At 48.2% G+C, this 18528-nt stretch overlaps 3 protein-coding genes and 1 pseudogene across 14 annotated transcripts; 1 reads left to right on the forward strand and 3 right to left on the reverse strand.

The window, feature by feature from the left end:
* Window positions 1-310: 310 nt before the first annotated feature.
* LOC100274179 (uncharacterized) lies at window positions 311-4732 on the forward strand. 10 transcript variants are annotated; one of them, XM_035960428.1, is made up of 4 exons: window positions 318-2424; window positions 2516-2630; window positions 2842-3090; window positions 3194-3801. In XM_035960428.1, the coding sequence occupies exon 1, from the start codon at window positions 360-362 to the stop codon at window positions 2277-2279; it is 1920 nt and encodes a 639-aa protein (XP_035816321.1). In that variant the 5' UTR covers window positions 318-359; the 3' UTR covers window positions 2280-2424; window positions 2516-2630; window positions 2842-3090; window positions 3194-3801. The 10 variants fall into 10 exon arrangements, with proteins under 10 accessions (XP_035816319.1, XP_035816321.1, XP_035816322.1 ...); XM_035960429.1 differs by having other exon boundaries at window positions 2516-2590; XM_020540377.2 differs by having other exon boundaries at window positions 2842-4732.
* On the reverse strand, window positions 4626-6994 carry LOC100272966 (F-box/kelch-repeat protein At5g42350). The gene has a single exon (XM_020541227.3). It carries the CDS (start codon window positions 6624-6626, stop codon window positions 4905-4907), a length of 1722 nt encoding a protein of 573 aa, XP_020396816.1. The 5' UTR covers window positions 6627-6994; the 3' UTR covers window positions 4626-4904.
* A 1315-nt stretch (window positions 6995-8309) lies between these two features.
* On the reverse strand, window positions 8310-11617 carry LOC100281451 (uncharacterized). 2 transcript variants are annotated; one of them, XM_020540522.3, is made up of 11 exons: window positions 11192-11617; window positions 10857-11098; window positions 10623-10702; window positions 10393-10517; window positions 10139-10263; window positions 9812-10051; window positions 9602-9718; window positions 9405-9505; window positions 9251-9303; window positions 8941-9126; window positions 8310-8846 (listed from the first exon to the last, which is right to left on the reverse strand). In XM_020540522.3, exons 2-11 carry the CDS (start codon window positions 10989-10991, stop codon window positions 8722-8724), a joined length of 1287 nt encoding a protein of 428 aa, XP_020396111.1. In that variant the 5' UTR covers window positions 10992-11098; window positions 11192-11617; the 3' UTR covers window positions 8310-8721. The 2 variants fall into 2 exon arrangements, with proteins under 2 accessions (XP_020396111.1, NP_001359446.1); NM_001372517.1 differs by lacking the exon at window positions 11192-11617 and having other exon boundaries at window positions 8341-8846; window positions 10857-11161.
* A 448-nt stretch (window positions 11618-12065) lies between these two features.
* LOC115772138 (uncharacterized) lies at window positions 12066-17333 on the reverse strand (annotated as a pseudogene). The gene is made up of 12 exons (NR_164182.1): window positions 16891-17333; window positions 16516-16600; window positions 16325-16392; window positions 16150-16203; window positions 15891-16051; window positions 15733-15819; window positions 14956-15176; window positions 14790-14857; window positions 14426-14709; window positions 13719-13844; window positions 12588-12733; window positions 12066-12498 (listed from the first exon to the last, which is right to left on the reverse strand). The product of NR_164182.1 is annotated as an uncharacterized protein (transcript).
* Between the last annotated feature and the right edge of the window lie 1195 nt (window positions 17334-18528).

Raw genomic sequence — 18528 nt, forward strand, 5'->3', positions numbered from 1 at the left:
TTATGACTTGAGTGTTATATTTAAATTTAGAACTCAGTTTAAGATTTCTGTTGGAGATGCTCTTAACTCCCTCTACCTCATAAATCTGAGATAGACTTATATCTAGACTTTATAAAATGGTGGAATATCAAATTTCAAATCAAATAGGCTACTTTATTAAGTAAATTATAATTTTAAAAAAATAAACGGATCTAAAGGGCCCCTAAATGTAATTTTGTGTGAACCAAAAATAGACTGTCTGCCGGCTATGTAAAGCAGTTGGTCCAGGGTCCAGTAAGAATTGTTCGCGGCCCATGGGCTGGGCTTTCCCACACAATTAACCTCGCAAACGCAAACTGCTAGCTTCTCCTCGCCTTTCGATGCTTACGCCCGCGGCCGCCCCCCGCCATCTCCCGTCCCTCAAAAAGTTGCTGCGCCAGTGCCGCTCCATCCAGCGCCTCAACCAGCTCCACGCCCACCTCCTCGTCCACGGGTCCTTGTCCGTGGCATCCGATCTCCTCGCCTCCTACTGCGCCCTCTCGGCCTCGGTAACTGCCGGATATGGCGCCATCTGCCACGCGCGCCGTATGTTCGACGGAATTCTTGACCCGGACAGGGTCATGTACAATACCATCACCAGAGCCTACTGCAACAGCGACTGCCCACGGGAAGCACTACGCCTCCACCGCTGCATGCTCAGGCGAGGGGTCCTGCCGAATGAGTTTACCCTGCCATTTGTTGTCAAGGCGTGCACAAGAGCGCAGGCGTGGGATAATGCGCTGGCCGTACACGGCGTCGCTCTGAAGCTTGGCTTTGTGGGGCAGGTGTTTGTGGCCAACGCGCTTCTGCATTCCTATGCGTCGGCTGGGTCGCTGGGGGACTCTAGGCGGTTCTTTGATGAGATGGCGGGCAGGAATGTTGTGTCGTGGAACTCGATGATCGGTGGATACGCGCAGGCAGGGGATACTAGAGAGGCCTGCGCCTTGTTCGGAGAGATGAGGCGTCAAGGGTTCTTGGGTGATGAGTTCACGTTGGCCAGCCTGCTTCTCGCCTGCTCACAAGAGGGGAACCTTGAGTTTGGTCGCCTTGTGCATTGTCTTATGTTGGTCAGTGGGTCTCCGGTTGATCTGATTCTTGGAGGCGCTTTGGTGGACATGTACAGTAAGTGTGGGGATCTGTGCATGGCTCGTAGATGCTTTGAGATGATGCCCATCAAGAGTGTCGTTTCATGGACATCCATGCTTTGCGCTCAGACAAAGCATGGTTCAGTCGATGCTGCAAGATGCTGGTTTGACCACATGCCAGAGAGGAACACAGTCTCATGGAATACCATGATCTCTTGCTACGTTCAACGTGGCCAATACCATGAAGCTTTGGATCTTTATAAACAAATGCAATCCCACGGTCCTGCTCCAGATGAGGCTACCTTAGTGCCTGTCCTCTCTGCTTGTGGGCGAATTGGTGACTTGACTGTAGGGAAGATGGTACACCTTTATATTAGAGACAATATCCACAATCCTGATATATCTCTAATTAATTCACTTCTTGACATGTATGCAAAATGTGGTCAGGTAGACACAGCAATTAGGCTGTTTCGTGAAATGTGTAATAGAAATGTAGTTTCTTGGAATGTTATTATTGGGGGGCTGGCAATGCATGGTCGTGCATTGGATGCAATCACGTTCTTCAGATCAATGGTAAGAAACACCTCACCAGATGGGATTACCTTTGTGGCCCTTCTTTCTTCATGCAGTCACGGGGGTCTACTAGAAACTGGACAACATTACTTTGAATCTATGAGACATGTTTACAATGTTAAGCATGAAGTTGAGCATTATGCTTGCATGGTTGACCTTCTTGGCCGACGCGGCCATCTTGAAAAGGCTGTTTGTCTAATAAAAGAGATGCCAATGAAGCCTGATGTTGTGGTCTGGGGTGCATTGCTTGGAGCTTGCAGAATCCATGGGAATGTCAAGATTGGCAAGCAAGTGATCAAGCAATTACTTGAACTGGAGGGCATCAGTGGAGGTTTGTTTGTTCTTATTTCAAACCTGTTATACGAAACTAACCAGTGGGAAGACATGAAAAGACTCAGGAAGTTAATGAAAGAGCGAGGAACAAGAAAGGATATGGGTGTTAGTTCAATCGAAATAAACAACAGCATCCATGAATTTGGAGTTGAAGATATTAGACATGAAAGCTCAAGCGAGATTTATGCAGTAGTTGATCAGCTGTCGTATCATTTGATTTCTGTGCATCCCTTGGCTGTGCATCCAGAAGAGCTATGTGTGGTAGAGTGAAGGAATTTGTCTGGAATTCTTTTCAGGATCAGTTACATGTTCATAATATTTCTGACTCAGGCACTATACAGAATGAAGATGAATGTGGTTGGCATATTGCTTTACAAGTTACCCCGTCTGATTCAGAACTTCCTTCAAAATACAGGTCATCCTAGAACTAGCTATTCCCCCCTTCCTTCCTCGCCCTTGCCAAATAAATGACACATATGTTTCTGGTGTTGTATAAATGAGGGCAGTGACATGTATTTTGAGCTGGAGAGAGTAATGTTCATCACCAAGCACACACCCCTCCTGTTGAAGGCTGAGCATAGGTGTACTGTTGACTAAGCACATTTCTTAAAGAGCGTCCAGGTTCATCACATCCATGAGCAAAATCAACGTTGATGTATAATTTAAGTTGCAAAGTCCACCTACATAGAAAATACTGAAAAAGGACAACTTATTCTTTTTTGCTTTGGTTCGGTTTCAGAAGTAGGTTGTCCTCTTCAGTGTTCCGTAGTGACCATGCAATGTAACCCCACCATTTTTCTTGCTAACTAGTTGTGTTTCTGGTTTTCTGTAGATGTCATGGTTCGCTGGGCAGGCCACTAGACTCACCGAACCCGAGGCCCACAAATTCCGTGGTCACTATCTCCTGTGACTGTGACGTTTCAACAATAATACAATATATGTGGAGAGAGAGAGAGAGAGAGAGAGAGAGAGAGAGAAACTAAAGCTTGGCAACAAGATCTCAGCACACACGTTCGCAGGTCACCATTTCGAGTTGTCAATAAGGCAAGGAGCTTACTTATTAGCTCTTCTAGGGACTGAGGTACATGCTGACATATATTTTTCTTGTTCATCTATCTCTGGGCTAGATGTAAGCAGAGCAACATCATCCAGTGTCACACATTTTCACTGTGGGAGCCCTGCAGGTTTTGTTCCGAAGAGAAAAGATTGATTGATTGATTGAACTGAACAGCTGCAAAGGTGGGATGGATCCGTGCCCACATTAATCAGTTCGTGATGCCTGCCACGTGCTTCTCTTAATTGTGCACGGTGAGTGCCATTACATTACATTGCATCAGTCGCCAGTGGGGCCCTGCAGCTTGCCGTTTGGCAGTTGAAGGCAGCAACGTAATGTACCAACCAGAGTGCCCATGGGGCCACCAAGCGGTGTGCTTCGGCAGTTATTAAGCGCCGAAAAGCGGTGAATTGCCATCGGCAGCACAACTCCAGGATGCCAACAGCACGTGGCCACATCACCTCGCCGATCTGGATCAGTAGCCCACTGGCTGGTACACATTTCTTGTGATGCTGTTTGCAAAGTCCATGGCTAGATGATTTGGTTCCGGCTAATGGGAATATATTGATGCGTTGTGAGGCTGCTTTGCTCTTCTTCTTTTTTTTCTACTTTAGAAATCATGGAACTGCTTTGTTTTTTTAAAGTTCTGGTGGTGGATAAAGCATGTGCCTGGAGCTTTGCTTATGATGACTTGCAATCGTTTTTATTATTATTTTATAAAGAGCACCTACCTACCTACCAGAATTGTGGGTATTTTGGTTCTATATTTCTACTATATGAATGATCACAACCTAAGGGTGATGGCCTACTAGAAAGACCTGTTTATTTTGCTTATTTGCGTGAGTGAAGATGTGCCTCATTTTCCTAGATTGTGATCAGGCAAATATACGTTTTCCTATCATGAGCAGAATTGCTGACACGATCAAGCTAGAACCTGCAAGACCAAGCGGCGAGCGATATACTCCTTCCGTTTTATTTTTTTATTTATCACGTTTTAGTTTAAATATGAACTAGTGGTGATAAATTTTCGAACGGATAAAAGAGTTGTACGCATGCATGGGTCATGGGTGCATGCCCCTACGAATATGTCGTGGTCTCGTGGATAATTCGACAACATTTGATATCTCGTGTCTTGTCGTACTCGAGCTATGCAAAAGCCAACCACTAAATCTGTGGTCTACAGTCTCTACTCTGTACAGACTGCTAGGGCAAGATAAGGATGATTAAGCCACAATGTATGTGCCACATGCCTTAATTAAATCATGGCCTCCCTGGATCTCTACCAACCGAATGGATTGATGATATGTATAATGATAGAGATGCGACTAATCACAACTCACAAATTAAGGACCATACAAATGCATTCAAGGTAGTTAGGTTAGACCCTGTTTGAAACCCCTAGATATAATAGTTAGTCAGCTAACAAATTATTAGCTGAGTTAAGCCAGCTAATAAATTAATTGTTTAGAACCTCTACCACTAATTTTAGCAGCTATCTCAGATTCCAAACAAGGCCTTGGCTCTTGACAAAAAGGCAAGCAACAAGAACTAGGGCTCATCAATGAAATGTGGCCAATACTCTGAGACCTTGGAATGTTTGTTACAGTAACTGGAATAGTTGGTAGTACCGGATACAGATGTTGAGAATACGAGTCTGATCACTGTCACAGAATACAAAACAATCTCGGGAACCACGAGTATGATTCGCCTACAAATAAATGAATAATGGAAAAGCCGTGATGACGACAAATCTGTGCAACCAGACTATACGCTACAAGCTACAACACACAAGGAGGAAGAAAGGAATAAAGAAAGAAAAAAAAATCAAAAGTAAGCAGCAGTTACAAGTGCAGCACCGCCATAGATTTGAGCCTGCATGACATGGAGTCGGCCTCCGTCGCCGCGTTTTCCCGGCCAACCCGGCTCCACATCTGTTCGGCGTCCGAAACCCGGCAGGCAGTAACGAAATCAAGCACTTTACCGAAGATCCTGAACATCTCTACGGCGTAGATCCTGTCCTGCCCGACGGCGAACGCGGCGTGGGGATCCATCGGCGCGTCCGGGTGCACCGACGCGTCAGTCCACTGGAGCGAGCCGAGGTCAAGCTCGAACAGCTTCCGCACCACCTTCTCCCTACGGCTCACCGGCTCGTGGCGGTCGCACCACGACACGCAGAGCATGAACAGCCGCGACGCGCAGCACACCAGCGTCGGGGCGTAGTCGCGGAGCCGCGGAGGCGGGCGGAGCGTCTGGATGACGGCCCAGGAGCCCTTGTCCAGATGGTAGGCGACGAGCGTGTCGGACTCGCAGTACACGTAGAACGTCCGGCCACAGACGACGCCGGAGCAGGCCAGCCCGACGTCGGTGGGAAACCCGGCAATCTCAACCCACTTGTCGACCACGGGATCGTATATCTCCCCCGACACCAGTGGTTCGTCCCAGCGACCGCGTCCGCCGACGGCGACAATGGCGAGCCTCGGTTGGCCTTCCTTGCCCTCCTCGTGTCCGGCGGATCTGCCGTGATGATACGAAGCGCGCTCAGTGGAATCAGTGTCCTCGTCCAGCATGTCCCTGATTCGGAGGCGCCTGAGGGAGAGCCGGTGCGGGTCCTCGTACACAGCGGATGCGCCACCACCCAACCGAGACTTGCCGCGCCGGACGTTCTTCTCTGCGCGAGTGTGGAGAATGCTGCAGCTGGCGGACATCTCAAACACCCCCAGCACCGGGCGAGACCGCGGGCTCCGCATGGGCGCCACCTTCCGCCACGAGCCGGTGGGAGGGCTGAACACCAGCACTCCCTTGTGCGTCTTCACCTTGCTGGCATCCGAGCCACCGGACCGGCCACCGACGACGTAGAGGTCGTCCCCGACGCCGGCGACGGAGAACAAGAACCTCCCCTTCAGCCCGGCCGCCCCGACACGGCGCCACCGGTGCGCGGCCACGTCGAGCGCGTGCACGGCCGGGGCAGGGGCGGCGCCCCACCCGACGTCGCCGTCCACACTGAACAGGAACAGCCACGGCGCCCGGCGCTCCCCGGTCTCCTCCTCGCGGCGCATCCGCAGGAACTGCGGAGCGACGGTGAGGTCCTTCCACCGCCTGCACACGCACCGCGCCGCCAGGAGCGAGGCGAACGGCAGCCGGCACAGCACCATCTCCATCACGTCGTCCGGGAGCACCGCCAGGGACGCCGCGGCCGCGGCCGCGGCCGCCTCCGTCACCACCACCGCACCCGCGCCGCCAGCTCCTGACGACGGCCCGCGCGCCGCGGCGGCGTCACCCTTCTTCCAGGCGAAGCACTGCACTGCGGCCCCGTCCTCGTCTTCGTCGTTCCCCGGCGTGCGCCGGCGCGGGGCGGCGGCGGAGGAGTCCATCTCGTCGCAGGCGCAGACGCGGCAGCCACCGGCCGCGCCGAGGGGCAGCCGGAGGCAGCTCCTCCTCCTGCGGAGGCGGCGGCGGCCATCGCGCTCGGTCGGCTTCCAGTCGGGGAGCACATCGTCCGCTGGCTCGGCGCGGAGCAGGGAGGCCAGGCTATTGCTGCCAGATCTCTGTAGAGCTCTCGTCATGGGAGCAGCAAGGCGAGTTCAAGCGCTAGGTGGAGAAGAAGTGGTGCGCGGAGGACGGGATGGTGGGGGCGTGGAGGTGGAGGAGGATGTCCCGGAGGAGGATGGCGAGGAGCTTGGCGAGGAAGGAGATAGAGAGCATGGCGTCGCGCGGGGCGGGTAGGCGACGCGGGATTATTTGGGCGGTGGTGGTTGGAGTGGGAGTTGGGGAAAGCGTGCGAGGCGCAGGCGCCGATGAAGGGTTGAGGGGTGGGTGACGCCACGCGCGGATGGAATGGAATGGACAAGCACGGCCGCACCGGAGACGGGAAGGGAGAACACCACCGGCCGTTGAGTCGTTGGAGATCGAAGCGGGCCAACCGGCCGATCGAATGGGCTGCCGTCCCCGCGATTCACGGGGTTTATGTGGCGAGGCGCGGGGCGCCCATGGGCCGACACGCGTGTGCGCGGGCGCTTTGATGCCTGCGATTGTGGCGATCTGACCTACGCAAGTGACAAATCCGACCACTCCGTCTATAACGATGCAATTGTAATTAACATGGCATGCTTCGTTTTCAAATGTTGCTATGGTTTCCGTGAAATCAATTTTTAAAGTTTAGTCAGATTTCAGATGATATTTCTAATATTTATATCTTTAACTGAGGTTAAATATAAAAAAAGATTTATTGGTCCATCTAATTATATATATATTCAATATATCCTTATCGATAGAGCACAATGTCAAGCTAGTTAACTTTTTTTGCGATATAGTTGATCTCAGACATTTCTTCGACAACTTCAATTTGGAGAAATTTATTTCAGCAAAACTACAGTCACAAGTATAGTTAAGAGAGTTCGATAAGCAACTGAAATATTTGGATAGCAATTTGCATCTATAACAAGCTTCAGAATCTCAGACGCTCACATCGAATAATTTGACAAACTCAGTTACAACACCTTTAATTCTAAGTAAAAATCATTGATCTCAACATGGGATGAGTTCTCATGAATATTTTTTTCCTGCAGGGTAGCGGTGGAGGAGACCTTCAACTGACGCTCTAGTCTGACATACGACATCTCTTTTACTTATGTACAATTCGACATTCTATAAGATGTTGAGCCCCTCTTCTTTCTGGACCCCGACGGTCGCCTCCGTTGCATGGGCTCAGGGCTAGCCCTGCCGCCCTGTCTTCACCGTGCCTCAAGGTGAGCGTGTGTGTTCTTCACTCTCACCCAGCACATGTAATACTATACACAACATCTAACTATTTAAGTCGTGTTCACACCAAACTGAACTTGTAATGCGGGGCTAAACATTGTCATACACCTCTTGACTAGGCTCAAATAATTCTAACAGAGATAATAAACAACTAGCAACAAGCCAACAACGGCGACGAAGTATTCGTCCGAGAATATCAGAGCAACCTTGGCGGTAAAACATCCGCAAACATGAGACCCACACACTCGATTTTCATTAAAAGATTATCTTTAATGTAATGGCAGTGACCGGTAATTGTTTTAGTAATAGAATGAGTAATAATAGTGGAGAAATAAGTAGGAAATACTATTTTCTTTTATTTTCAGCAACGGCGACAGTAAGTAATTGATTCAACAATATTTGAGGGGGTCTTTTATTTTATTTTCTTTAATTAGTATGGTAATTTCTCAGCCTTGAGAGCTAACACGGAATCTTTTGTACTGATCAAATACTCAAGAATAATAGTATGTACTGATCAAATACTCAAGAATAATAGTACCCTTCTTCATTTGTTTTTCTGTAGGGATGATTCCTTGTTTCTTCGTCCGTATACATGGAACAAAATGGAACCCTCTAGTTCCATGAACTGTTTGAACTATGCCAATAATTGCCGACGAATAGGTCAGCCATCACCCATCAGCCCAACACAATAAAATAATAAACAATTACCTATATGATCATAGTCTACTACTGCCTATGTGTGTATATAAACTGTTGTATGTCACCTTTAGCTTTTGCTCCTGCTCATTGAGACATGAGACCCATCACCATCCCCTCCTTTCCTGTTGCTAAGCTGAATGCCTTGAGCAACAATAGGCTCGGAAAATGCGGCTGTGCATTGGTTCCGGTGACAGACTTCAATCAAGACAGAACGGACATGAAGACCGTCGACCACGCCGTCAGCGCAACCGCGGCAACGAGGTACGTCCAGAGAAAGATCACGGAGCATTCCTCTTGTCCAACGTCGAACAGCTGAGCCATCGTTCCTGAACCACACGAGTATCTCAGGAATCAGGCTGCCGAACACAGCAGAAACGGAGCGCCATCGATCGGGGCTTCAGAGTTTCAGGGCGTACGTACCGATGTTCATCGCGGGAGGCACGGCGAACTGCACCATCAGCACGTAGCGGTACAGCGGGTCGCGGGACAGGAAGCCGAGCCCGTACGCGGCGCGGACGACGGCGATGCCGATCAGCGGGAGGAGCACGAAGCGGACGCACAGGACCGCGACGATCACCGCACGCTTCAGCCCCGACTTCCGAAGCCCTGCACGCACACACATCCATAGCGACTTCATTCAGAGCGGTTCCAGAACGCGGTCGTCCCGTCCAGGGGGGTGGACGTGCTTGGATCGCCGCCCGTGTCTGATTCTGATCGAAATAGCGCCCACCTTGAGTCAGGTTTCCGCCTAGGATAAGGGTGATGCAAGGGATCGTGCCGTCGCTGCAACAGAAGCAGACCGTGAGTGACCAGCCTGAAGAGGTGTTGACAGGCAGCAGCAGTAGGCGGTTTGAAATAGTCCGTCGTCCGATGTGCATGCTTACCCCATCAGCTGGAGGGAATCCTGTATAACTTTGAAAGGAGCTCCGTCGCCGACGATTAGGGATTTTAGCCATGGGACCAGGCCAACAACGAACCCAATTATCTGATCCAAGATGTGGCATCAACATCAGATTTGGTCCTTCCAATTCCAACTACGTGCCACAGCGAAGTGAGAAGCGAGATGGTGCCTGAAACATACCGCGGATATGGTGGGCGGTGCCATCAGCTCCTCGATGAACTGGTGGATAGCGTCTTTCAGCTTCGTCCAGAACCCCTTGTCAGCGACCTCGCTCTCGCAGGACAAGAGAGGGGCCTCCTGCAGTTCTGGCGAGTCAGTTTCTCCCAATATTCCACCGTGACCATGCATGGCCGCCGACGATGCAGTCGACTGCGCTGTAAAATTGCTTACCATTTGGTGTTCTTCTTCTTCCCCGTGCTCGTGCTCGTGCTCGTGCTCGCGAGGCTTGACTGACGTCGGAAGAGGTGCCTCCTCGTCAGCGCAGCCAGCTGGCCCATCTTCTTTGGCTTGCTCATGCTCCTCGTCGCTGTCGGCTGGGCACTGGATGCTTTTGGACTGCATCTTGTGGTACAGCTTGCCGGACTTCTGCATCAGGCTGTACGTGTGCGTCCATATGAAGAGGCCACCCAGCTGCCCAATGCGGAGCGAGACAGATTCACTCAGACTGAAGAACTCACTAGACTCGTGTATGTACGTGGGAAATTAAACAACCCTTACAGCCATGGACAAGGACGAGTAGGAGAGACTGCGTGAGCGGCAAGTGCTTGAATCATCCCCAAACGGGTTCCCGTCTTCGTCGCATACAGCCGGGACAATGATCAGTAGCAGGTTTCCGAGGTTTCCTGCGTTTGTCATTAGAGTCCATTACTGATGTATCAACTCGGCATGCATGCAGAATGAACATTATGTTTCTATTATCTAAAAAAAATGCAGACTGAATGAAACATGAACGTGCAGTGACGAAACTGAACCTGCTGAGCAGAAGGCCATGATCAAGCCCCTGAAGTGCTGCGGTGGCTTCAAGATGTTGCAAGCTATCCAGCCCAGAGTGCCACCGATCATGAACGTGATCGCTATATTAACTGGCATAAACCACCTGCAGAACAGAAGGCGTACGTGCGTGTGTTGTGTCAATTATGGCACTTGAACAGCTACAAACAAGTACTATAAAAGTTCAGACTTGCAGTGACTGAACAGCTACCAAGAAATGACGTCTGCAAGGGTGACCGTCTTCGCGAGGCTGGCGAACATCAAAGATGGGGTGAACACAGTAAAAACAACCTGCCAGCAATTTAACTGAGATTAGGTTTCGTCAAACTGTGAAAAGCTCGTGTTTCTTTGCTATTGATACATGGACAGCAGATTTCTTTCTTGGTGATGCGTTTTGGAGAGAGAGAAAAAAAAGATGTGTGGAAAACTGAATGACAGAGCTCACCTTGTTCATATCCCTTCGAGCACTCGTCGTCAGAACGTTGCTGAAACCAGAGGCCAGGTAAGCTCCAATGACACCTATGAGCAGGACCTGGATGATCGGCATAGACGCCACCAGAAATAGAGAGAAGAAACCCATCCTCTCTTGTCTTGTGAATTAAGCCCTTGTTGATCTGCTTGATGTATGTATATGATAAGCGCTGAAGGACGACCTCAAACGTCTCCTGGATACGAATCCGTTCCACCCTGGTAAAACAATTCAGAAGAAAAAAAAAGGGAGAATAAGCATCTGGAATCTAGAAAGTGAAGAGAGAAAAAGAAGAGGAGCTGGTAATTTACATTTGTGGCACCTCACAATGATGAGGCCTTCCCTACTCTCTAGCACATTCTAGTTGGGATTTGAAAAGGACAACTCCACATTACTTGGACCGCATGCATATTTCGTTTTCGCAACAAAAAGAAGAAGAAAAAAACTAGATGCAAATAAAAGGCCCCGGAAATGGGGATAAATAGCAGAAAATCCAGGTCCATTCAAAGCTTTGGCCGGCCCAAATTTGCGTGCCCCTCGTTTCAGGCACTTTTCGTTTTACAATGGACGCGCATCCGGCCGTATATGCTCCAAGTAAATGCTACGCAGGGGTTGTGAGCAGAGATCCACGACCCCATCATGGCATAACCTACCCTACCCGAGAGATCCCCGTACGACGCGCATCAAATCCCGAACACAAGAAACAGAACTAAACGCTGTGATACGGGCGGCGACAGCAAAAAACGCAGCACAAGGCGAGGAGAGGAGAGGCTCACCGGACCACCTGGTGTAGGAACGCGCGACCGTCGTCGGTGAAGAAGAAGACGGCAAGAAACCGGCAGCAGGAGCGAGCCAGCTACTACTTCTAGTAGCTGCTGAAATGAGACGACGAAACGGTGCAGGGAGAATGGGAGATGCGGCGGCCTTTTATTATCTTATATATATACTAGGTGAACGCCCGTGCGTTGCTACGGAGTAAACATGTTAGGATAAGATATATTGAAATTTAAAACTACTAATTCCCATTTTATGTTCTTGTTAGCATCTTTTTAAAAGTTCAGAATTTTTACATACATTAAAAGCCTTACACATCAAAGAAATCCATCGACTGATGATCGAAGCCACTTAAGGATCTCTCCTTGAAGAATGTGAGGCACTTCATTCTTGATGAATGTGACAAAATGCTAGAATCACTTGGTAATTTTCTATCTGCTATTGTCAACATGTTTAATTATAGTATAAAGTATAATTGCTATCCTTGACAAATATATGTATTATGCAGACATGCGGAGAGATGTTCAGGAGATCTTCAAAATGACTCCTCATGATAAGCAAGTCATGATGTTTTCAGCAACACTCAGCAAGGAGATCCGTCCTGTATGCAAGAAATTTATGCAAGATGTAATGCCCTGCAGCCTTCTCCAGCTCTCCTTTCCAAAGTCATCATATTTTATTCCCATTGCTCCTGTGGTGGTCCTCCTGTAGCTGTTAGTCATCTACCAGCTTTGGAGTTGTAGTTGTGTCTTCTGCTCTTTCTAGGTGGGAGGATTCTATTCCTCAGTGTCTCCATTTGTAGTACATAAGTCAGTTCTCTTTGCTTTTTTTCGTTATCCCACACCTGTACAGTAGAAAATGGAGAGTAAGGGGCGTGTCCAAATGGTGTTTTTTTGGCGATGTGTTGGTAACTGGGGGCAGATGAAGGGTTACCTTCTGTCCTGAAGATGCGGTCTCCGAGCTCCTGGTCGACATCTCCAGTTTGCTGCACACTCAATGTTAACTTGGTTTCACTTAATTGGACTTCACTGGTGCTGGTTCTCCAACTATCTCGTGCGGGTGGAGAAAGAATTCTTCTGCTGGAGTTGTATTTGGAAGCACCGTTGCAAAACTTAAGCATATTTGGAAAGAATCTAGTGTTGAACAATGCATAACTGAACTTCTGTATGGAGGCTGCATGTACTGACAGAGGGGGTCTATCACTCTATTGGTATATATACTGCAAGACTGACGCTGGAATGCTAATTTGTTTCATGTATCATTTGTTCCCTTACATCCGATGGAAATATATGTTGATGATGAGGCAAAGTTGACCCTCCATGGTCTTGTACAGGTAATACAAGAATACTCTGCATTTGAGTCGTGCACATTTTTTTATTTATTTTCTCTAAATAATTGGAATCGTATATTTTTGCAACACTATATAAAACTTAGCGAGGCAGAGAAGAACCGGAAACTGAATGATCTCTTGGACGCTCTTGATTTCAACCAAGTTGTGATATTCGTGAAGAGTGTTAGCAGAGCTGCCGAACTGAATAAGTTACTTTGTGAATGCAACTTCCCATCAATCTGCATTCATTCTGGAATGACCCAGGAAGAAAGGTAAATTTGCTCAAGCACTTCCAATTAGTAGTGTCACTGTAGAATGCTGCAGTTCATTCTTTTCAGTTGCGTGTGTTCTCTAAGTTTCCTTTTATTGGTTTCTATGTACTCATTTATTTGAAGGTGTTGCCTGGTTGCTTGCACTTGTGCCTACATATCTGTTGTCATTAATATAGTATGATGGCTAGTAAGATTTAAAGTCATGATGCAGCTCATGAAATCCTGTAATAACCCAGATATCTGCATCTTTACGATTTCTTATATTTATTCAACATGAAAACATGTTTTTATTTTCCATTATAAATTGCACTGAATTGTTCCAGATGGATTAGGTGGTTTTTATGCTAAAGCTATACTCTTAGACACTAATACATGTATATAAGAACTTGTATGAAGCATTAGAAAAAATGGCTACAGAGAAAAGATAGAGAGATACTTGGCTTAGTTTCAAAGGTTTTTTACCGTATGATTTGGTATATCTAGTAAAATGTTGAAAAGCTCCCCGTACACCTTCACAGGCTGCTTCGTCATGGCATCGGTTGAAGCATGGCTGGTAGCCAAAGCATGAACAACCTCCTCCATTCGCTTCTGTTAAAAGACCAGATACGTCATGCTGGAATCCAAAATTACAGGCAACTACCAAAAATTACATGATTTCAATCTGGCATATCATGAAAACATGTCCCTGATGGTAAAAATACTATTTATGTACAACATATTATTGCGAGAACATGATATGAGGTGCCATATCTGATAGCAGAACTCAAAAGGCAAAATGATACATAAACCAAACAAAATCAAGGATCCTTTATTTGTCTAGCACTCTAGCATAAGGATAACTCAAAAAGGAAAAAAGATATTTTAGTTGTCTCCACAATCATGAGTGTAACCACAGACTAATAAAGGAACTTTTAAACCCTAAACACACAAAATGATATTGCTTACACCAATCGAGTGCTGCTCAGTGCTCTGATGTGAACATTATCACAATGACAACTACAATAGGCACCAGTCAAGAAATATACTTGTGCTATGTGTATATGTACTTACTTGCATGATTCCAAGAAAAGTGTAAACGACTAAATACATAAGTTCAGCTACTAAAAGTTTAGCTTCAAATTGCAAGTCAACTCATGGTTAAAAACACTCTTTAAAAAGAAAAATCTTACCCAAAAATCCGTAGTGAGAGTGCAAAAAGCATCGTTCCAATCATGATGCATTCATTTCTTGTTATTGGACCCATGTTCTTTAGCTTCTCAACAGCTAATTTTGGGGCTTCAGGAGTAAATTAAATAAGGAGTCACTAAAAGCCCAAAAAGTGCTGGCACGCTAGCAACCTCGAACCAAGTAATCATGGGTTTCCGATACTAACACCAATCTCCTTTCCTAACTTCAAACACAATAGGTTATGTGCAGCCGCTATCAAGAAGAGAGCATTGGAGTTGGTAGATGCCTGCACAAGAAGAGTGGTTGGCACATAAACTGAGCTGAGAAACAAGTTCCAATCCAATGCAAAATACTGCAGGACCGTACCTTCCAAACAACACTTGTAAAATGTGAATTGGCAGTACCATACAGAGTGATTGCGAAGAAGGTTTTCACTGTCAGACAATGCACAAACTAAATTACATTCCATGGTACAGACATACCGTACAAATTGCCTAACCTCCTAGTCATCACTGTGGAATAGGAAACAAACCTGGTTGGCTGACCATGGATCGACGCGTCGACGAACAGGGGGTCACCACGGTGGGAGTGTGAGTGGAGGTGGGTGCTGCGTGGAAAGGCACATCGAGCCCGGAGAGTTGACAGCGCGGGCACAGGCATGAGAGCCGGATCGATTGCGGGAGAGCAGCAGGGAAGACATGAAGTACTGCCTTCTTAGTTACTTGCAGCTTATCTGGCACCCGCTGCACATAGCTGTATGACAGATCAACATTTGAAATTGTCATTCCAATAAGTAAATATATTGTATGGACTGTTCATCCGAGTCAGCAAGTATTTGAATCTGCGGTACCTTCAATATATCGGAGAAGACTACGAAGGCACAAACCATTAACAAGAAATGAGAACAAGTGAATCCATGTATCATCTGACAATGTTGAGTAAATTTGTTTTTTAATTCTATCAAATAGAGCTGTAATTTTAGGCAACCTAGGAAGCACAACAAACGAGTATTGGCTGATTTGATCAGTGTCAATGGAAATTATAGATTTGACGCACATGATTATTGGCTGATTTGATCAGTGTTAATGAAAAATACAGCTTTGACGCATGGGATACTCAAGGACCTGTCTTGATATGGATGATTAGGATCCAAACCACCAGGATTTATAAAAATACTCCCTTATCTAAATAGGTCATTTTGTTTTAATAACTGAATGAGCCAATAACTGATAGTATATTCCCAACCAAATGCACAAACTGAATAATATAGACAAGTGCATGGTCACAAAAATGAAAAAGAAAACAATACCTTTGTACAGCTCCTTGTAGAAGCAGTCTGGGTCTTGCTTTGGAGGTGACCGTGCGCTGGTCCTTTGCTCCAAGAATTCCTTTAGTCCTATATACAAGCATATTAGTGCAAGATATAGGTCTGTAGAAGTTGCATGTCAAGAAGTCGAGATAACTCACTGTAGATTGTTTATCTTCTTAAGCTGATTGGGAATCTAACCAGTGAAATCGTTGTTCGCAACATTCCTAGAGGCAAGCAGGTTATGAGCTATGGTACTGGACATGCAAATGAAGCACCAAAAATACCCATCATCATCTCATTTCCTACCACCGTATCAGCACTGCAGGTAATATAGAGAGAGCAGCAGGCATGAGATCTCATATTCTTGTTTTGTTTTTAAAAAGTCATTCTTGTTGTGTTACATGTAGCAAAATGTACCTTCAATTTGTAGCCTGTAAGAATACTGGATTCTTGCCCACTCATAGCTAAGACCTAGAGAAGTTTATAACAGCCCACATTAAGTGTTGAAACCTTCCTATTTTTTACTTTCATAAATAGTTTTTTTTGTGAAGCACATAATGCTCTTTATATATATTATCTGTAACAGCCTCACCTTCATATGGATATCAATATCATAGTCTGGTTTGAAGTTTGTGGCCTTCTCCCTTCTCGACAACATTTCTAGAACAAGGGAAACAACAGATGTTAGTGCTCATCCCAGAGATGGCACAACCCATCCAAAGGTCTGAATGAAATAAAAAGCTAGTCCTAGAGATGGCACAACAACTGTTTTTGACTCTTCACCATGCCAATCTGCTGACATCGCGATATCCGGCACACACGACCAGCAAAATTAGGCGCCACCATAATGTCATGGAAAACCTGCTCTCTGATCAGTGTGCCCAAGAAGAAACACGAGAGCGTTAGATTGAGAAAGAAAGAAATCAAGGTGTGCCGAGCCACCCCCGTTCATCCGATGCACTTGCTGCTTACAATTAACAATGAACTTATCAATTGAATTCTCCTAAAACCCAGAGAAGGTAGGGCAGAGGAGTCAAAATTAATATGAACAAAAACTTGAAAAATAAATAAACAGGAGAAAGTTCTAGCTTTCCTACGTTTTTTCCTTCTCGATTTCTTGGGAAGGCATTGATGGGTTCCTGCATATCATGCACTCACCGGCTCACGAGGTGGACGGCCGGATGATCGATGACGAGAGGCGGGGAAAGCTCAGCAGAGGATGGCCTCCATGCTCTCCGTCTGCACGCACAGGCACACGGGACACGGCATGGCGCCGCCGCAGAGGGACAGTGCCTGCAGGGGAGGAGCACCACGAAGGCCGGCCTGAGGCGGCAGCTTAGGCACGCGTGGTCTGGCGGCGGCCCTGCGCAGCGAGGGTCCACGAATGCCGACGCCGACGACTCCGCCTGGCTGGCCGACGTCGCCCGCTGTGGCGGCGAGCTCCTCGACCGACCAGCTACGCGTGCAGGGCGACCGCGGCAGCCTGCTCGGAGAGCGCCTTGGCCTGCCACGCCGTCGTCTCGCCTCGGAGACGCGCTAGCCGCTCCTCCAGCTCGGCGCCGCGCCACGCCTCGCGCTCCGCCTCCGCCGCCCAGAGGGACAGGTGCCTGCAGGGGAGGAGCACCACGGAGGCCGGCCTGAGGCGGCAGCCCAGACACGCGTGGTTTGGCGGCGGCCCGGCGCGGCGAGGGTCCACGAACGCGACGACTCCGTCTGGACGGCGGTGGCGAGCTCCTCGACCGACGCCCGCGCCGCGGCCGCGGCCTACTGCAGCTGCGCGTGCAGGGCGACCGCGGCGGCCTGCTCGGAGAGCGCCTTGGCCTGCCACGCCGCCGCCTCGCCGCGGAGGCGCGCCAGCCGCTCCTCCAGCTCTCGATTGTTTGACAGTGGTCGGCCTTGACCAGAATCGCTGGTGTGGATGGGGAACGGAGGCGACCAGCGTGGACGGCGATGGTGCGGATGGGGAACAGAGGCGACCAGCGTGGACGACGATGGTGCGGATGGGGAATGGAGGCGGCGGTGCGGACAACGAACGGAGGCGGCGGCAGGGAGGTGACAAAACCCTACTGGCGTGAGAAATGGAGAATTGGAGGGGTGGAGTGGCGACGGCTCGCCAGAACGGGGGGTTCGACGCACACGAGCCGTCGGATGATACGGACGGTACCGATTGACCGGAGGCAGAACCATGGTGCACGGGTGGTCTACATTAGAGTCTTATAGAGTAGTATAGATACACCAGGCGGGCTTCAACGACTCAACGGCAGAGGCAGCAACAAGGCACAGGCGATGCGAGCGCAGCCGAGCGGAAGCGGGAGAAGGCTGAAGAGATGGATCCTGCACCGCATCCACCCGGGCGCCAACGCAGCGGTCAGCTGTCGGCTGCGGGCACCGGTCACCGTCGTGTTACCTGTCCAAGTCCTTGTGCTGGACTGCTGGCTGTGCTCGCCGTCGGCTCTCTGTTGCAGTGGCCAGTTCGATCTCGTCCGCTTGCTTGGTGCTCGGTAGGAGCAATTATGTACTACTAGCTACAAACGTGTAGATATAAATATATAATTATAATTTGTTAGAAGATTTTTTATAAAACTATATGAAGCGGTGGTGGAAATATTTAAATGCTAAATATGATATACCGTTGGATCTAAATTTAACGGATCAAAATATCTACTTACATGTTTGCATCCAGTAAGTGTTTGCGTATTAGTCGTCACTGTACTTATTATTATTATAATTATAGTTGGTGTACTTGTGAGCGTTTCGCTGACTCTTCCTTCCTGTTCTGGCCGCCATCCATCGCCA

This window comes from Zea mays, chromosome 7 (genome assembly GCF_902167145.1).
Source record: "Zea mays cultivar B73 chromosome 7, Zm-B73-REFERENCE-NAM-5.0, whole genome shotgun sequence".
Classification (NCBI taxonomy): Eukaryota; Viridiplantae; Streptophyta; class Magnoliopsida; order Poales; family Poaceae; genus Zea; species Zea mays.

What these genes read in the sequence shown, in the direction of transcription:
- LOC100274179 (XM_035960426.1), top strand. Translation starts at nt 360, where the DNA reads ATGCTTACGCCCGCGGCCGCCCCCCGCCATCTCCCGTCCCTCAAAAAG.
- LOC100272966 (XM_020541227.3), bottom strand. Translation starts at nt 6,626, where the DNA reads ATGACGAGAGCTCTACAGAGATCTGGCAGCAATAGCCTGGCCTCCCTG.
- LOC100281451 (XM_020540522.3), bottom strand. Translation starts at nt 10,991, where the DNA reads ATGGGTTTCTTCTCTCTATTTCTGGTGGCGTCTATGCCGATCATCCAG. An exon ending in CATGGCCTTCTGCTCAGCAG is followed by an intron (nt 10,264 to 10,392) that starts GTTCAGTTTCGT and finishes TGACAAACGCAG; the next exon opens with GAAACCTCGGAAACCTGCTA. An exon ending in AGGCGGAAACCTGACTCAAG is followed by an intron (nt 9,127 to 9,250) that starts GTGGGCGCTATT and finishes GTGTGCGTGCAG; the next exon opens with GGCTTCGGAAGTCGGGGCTG.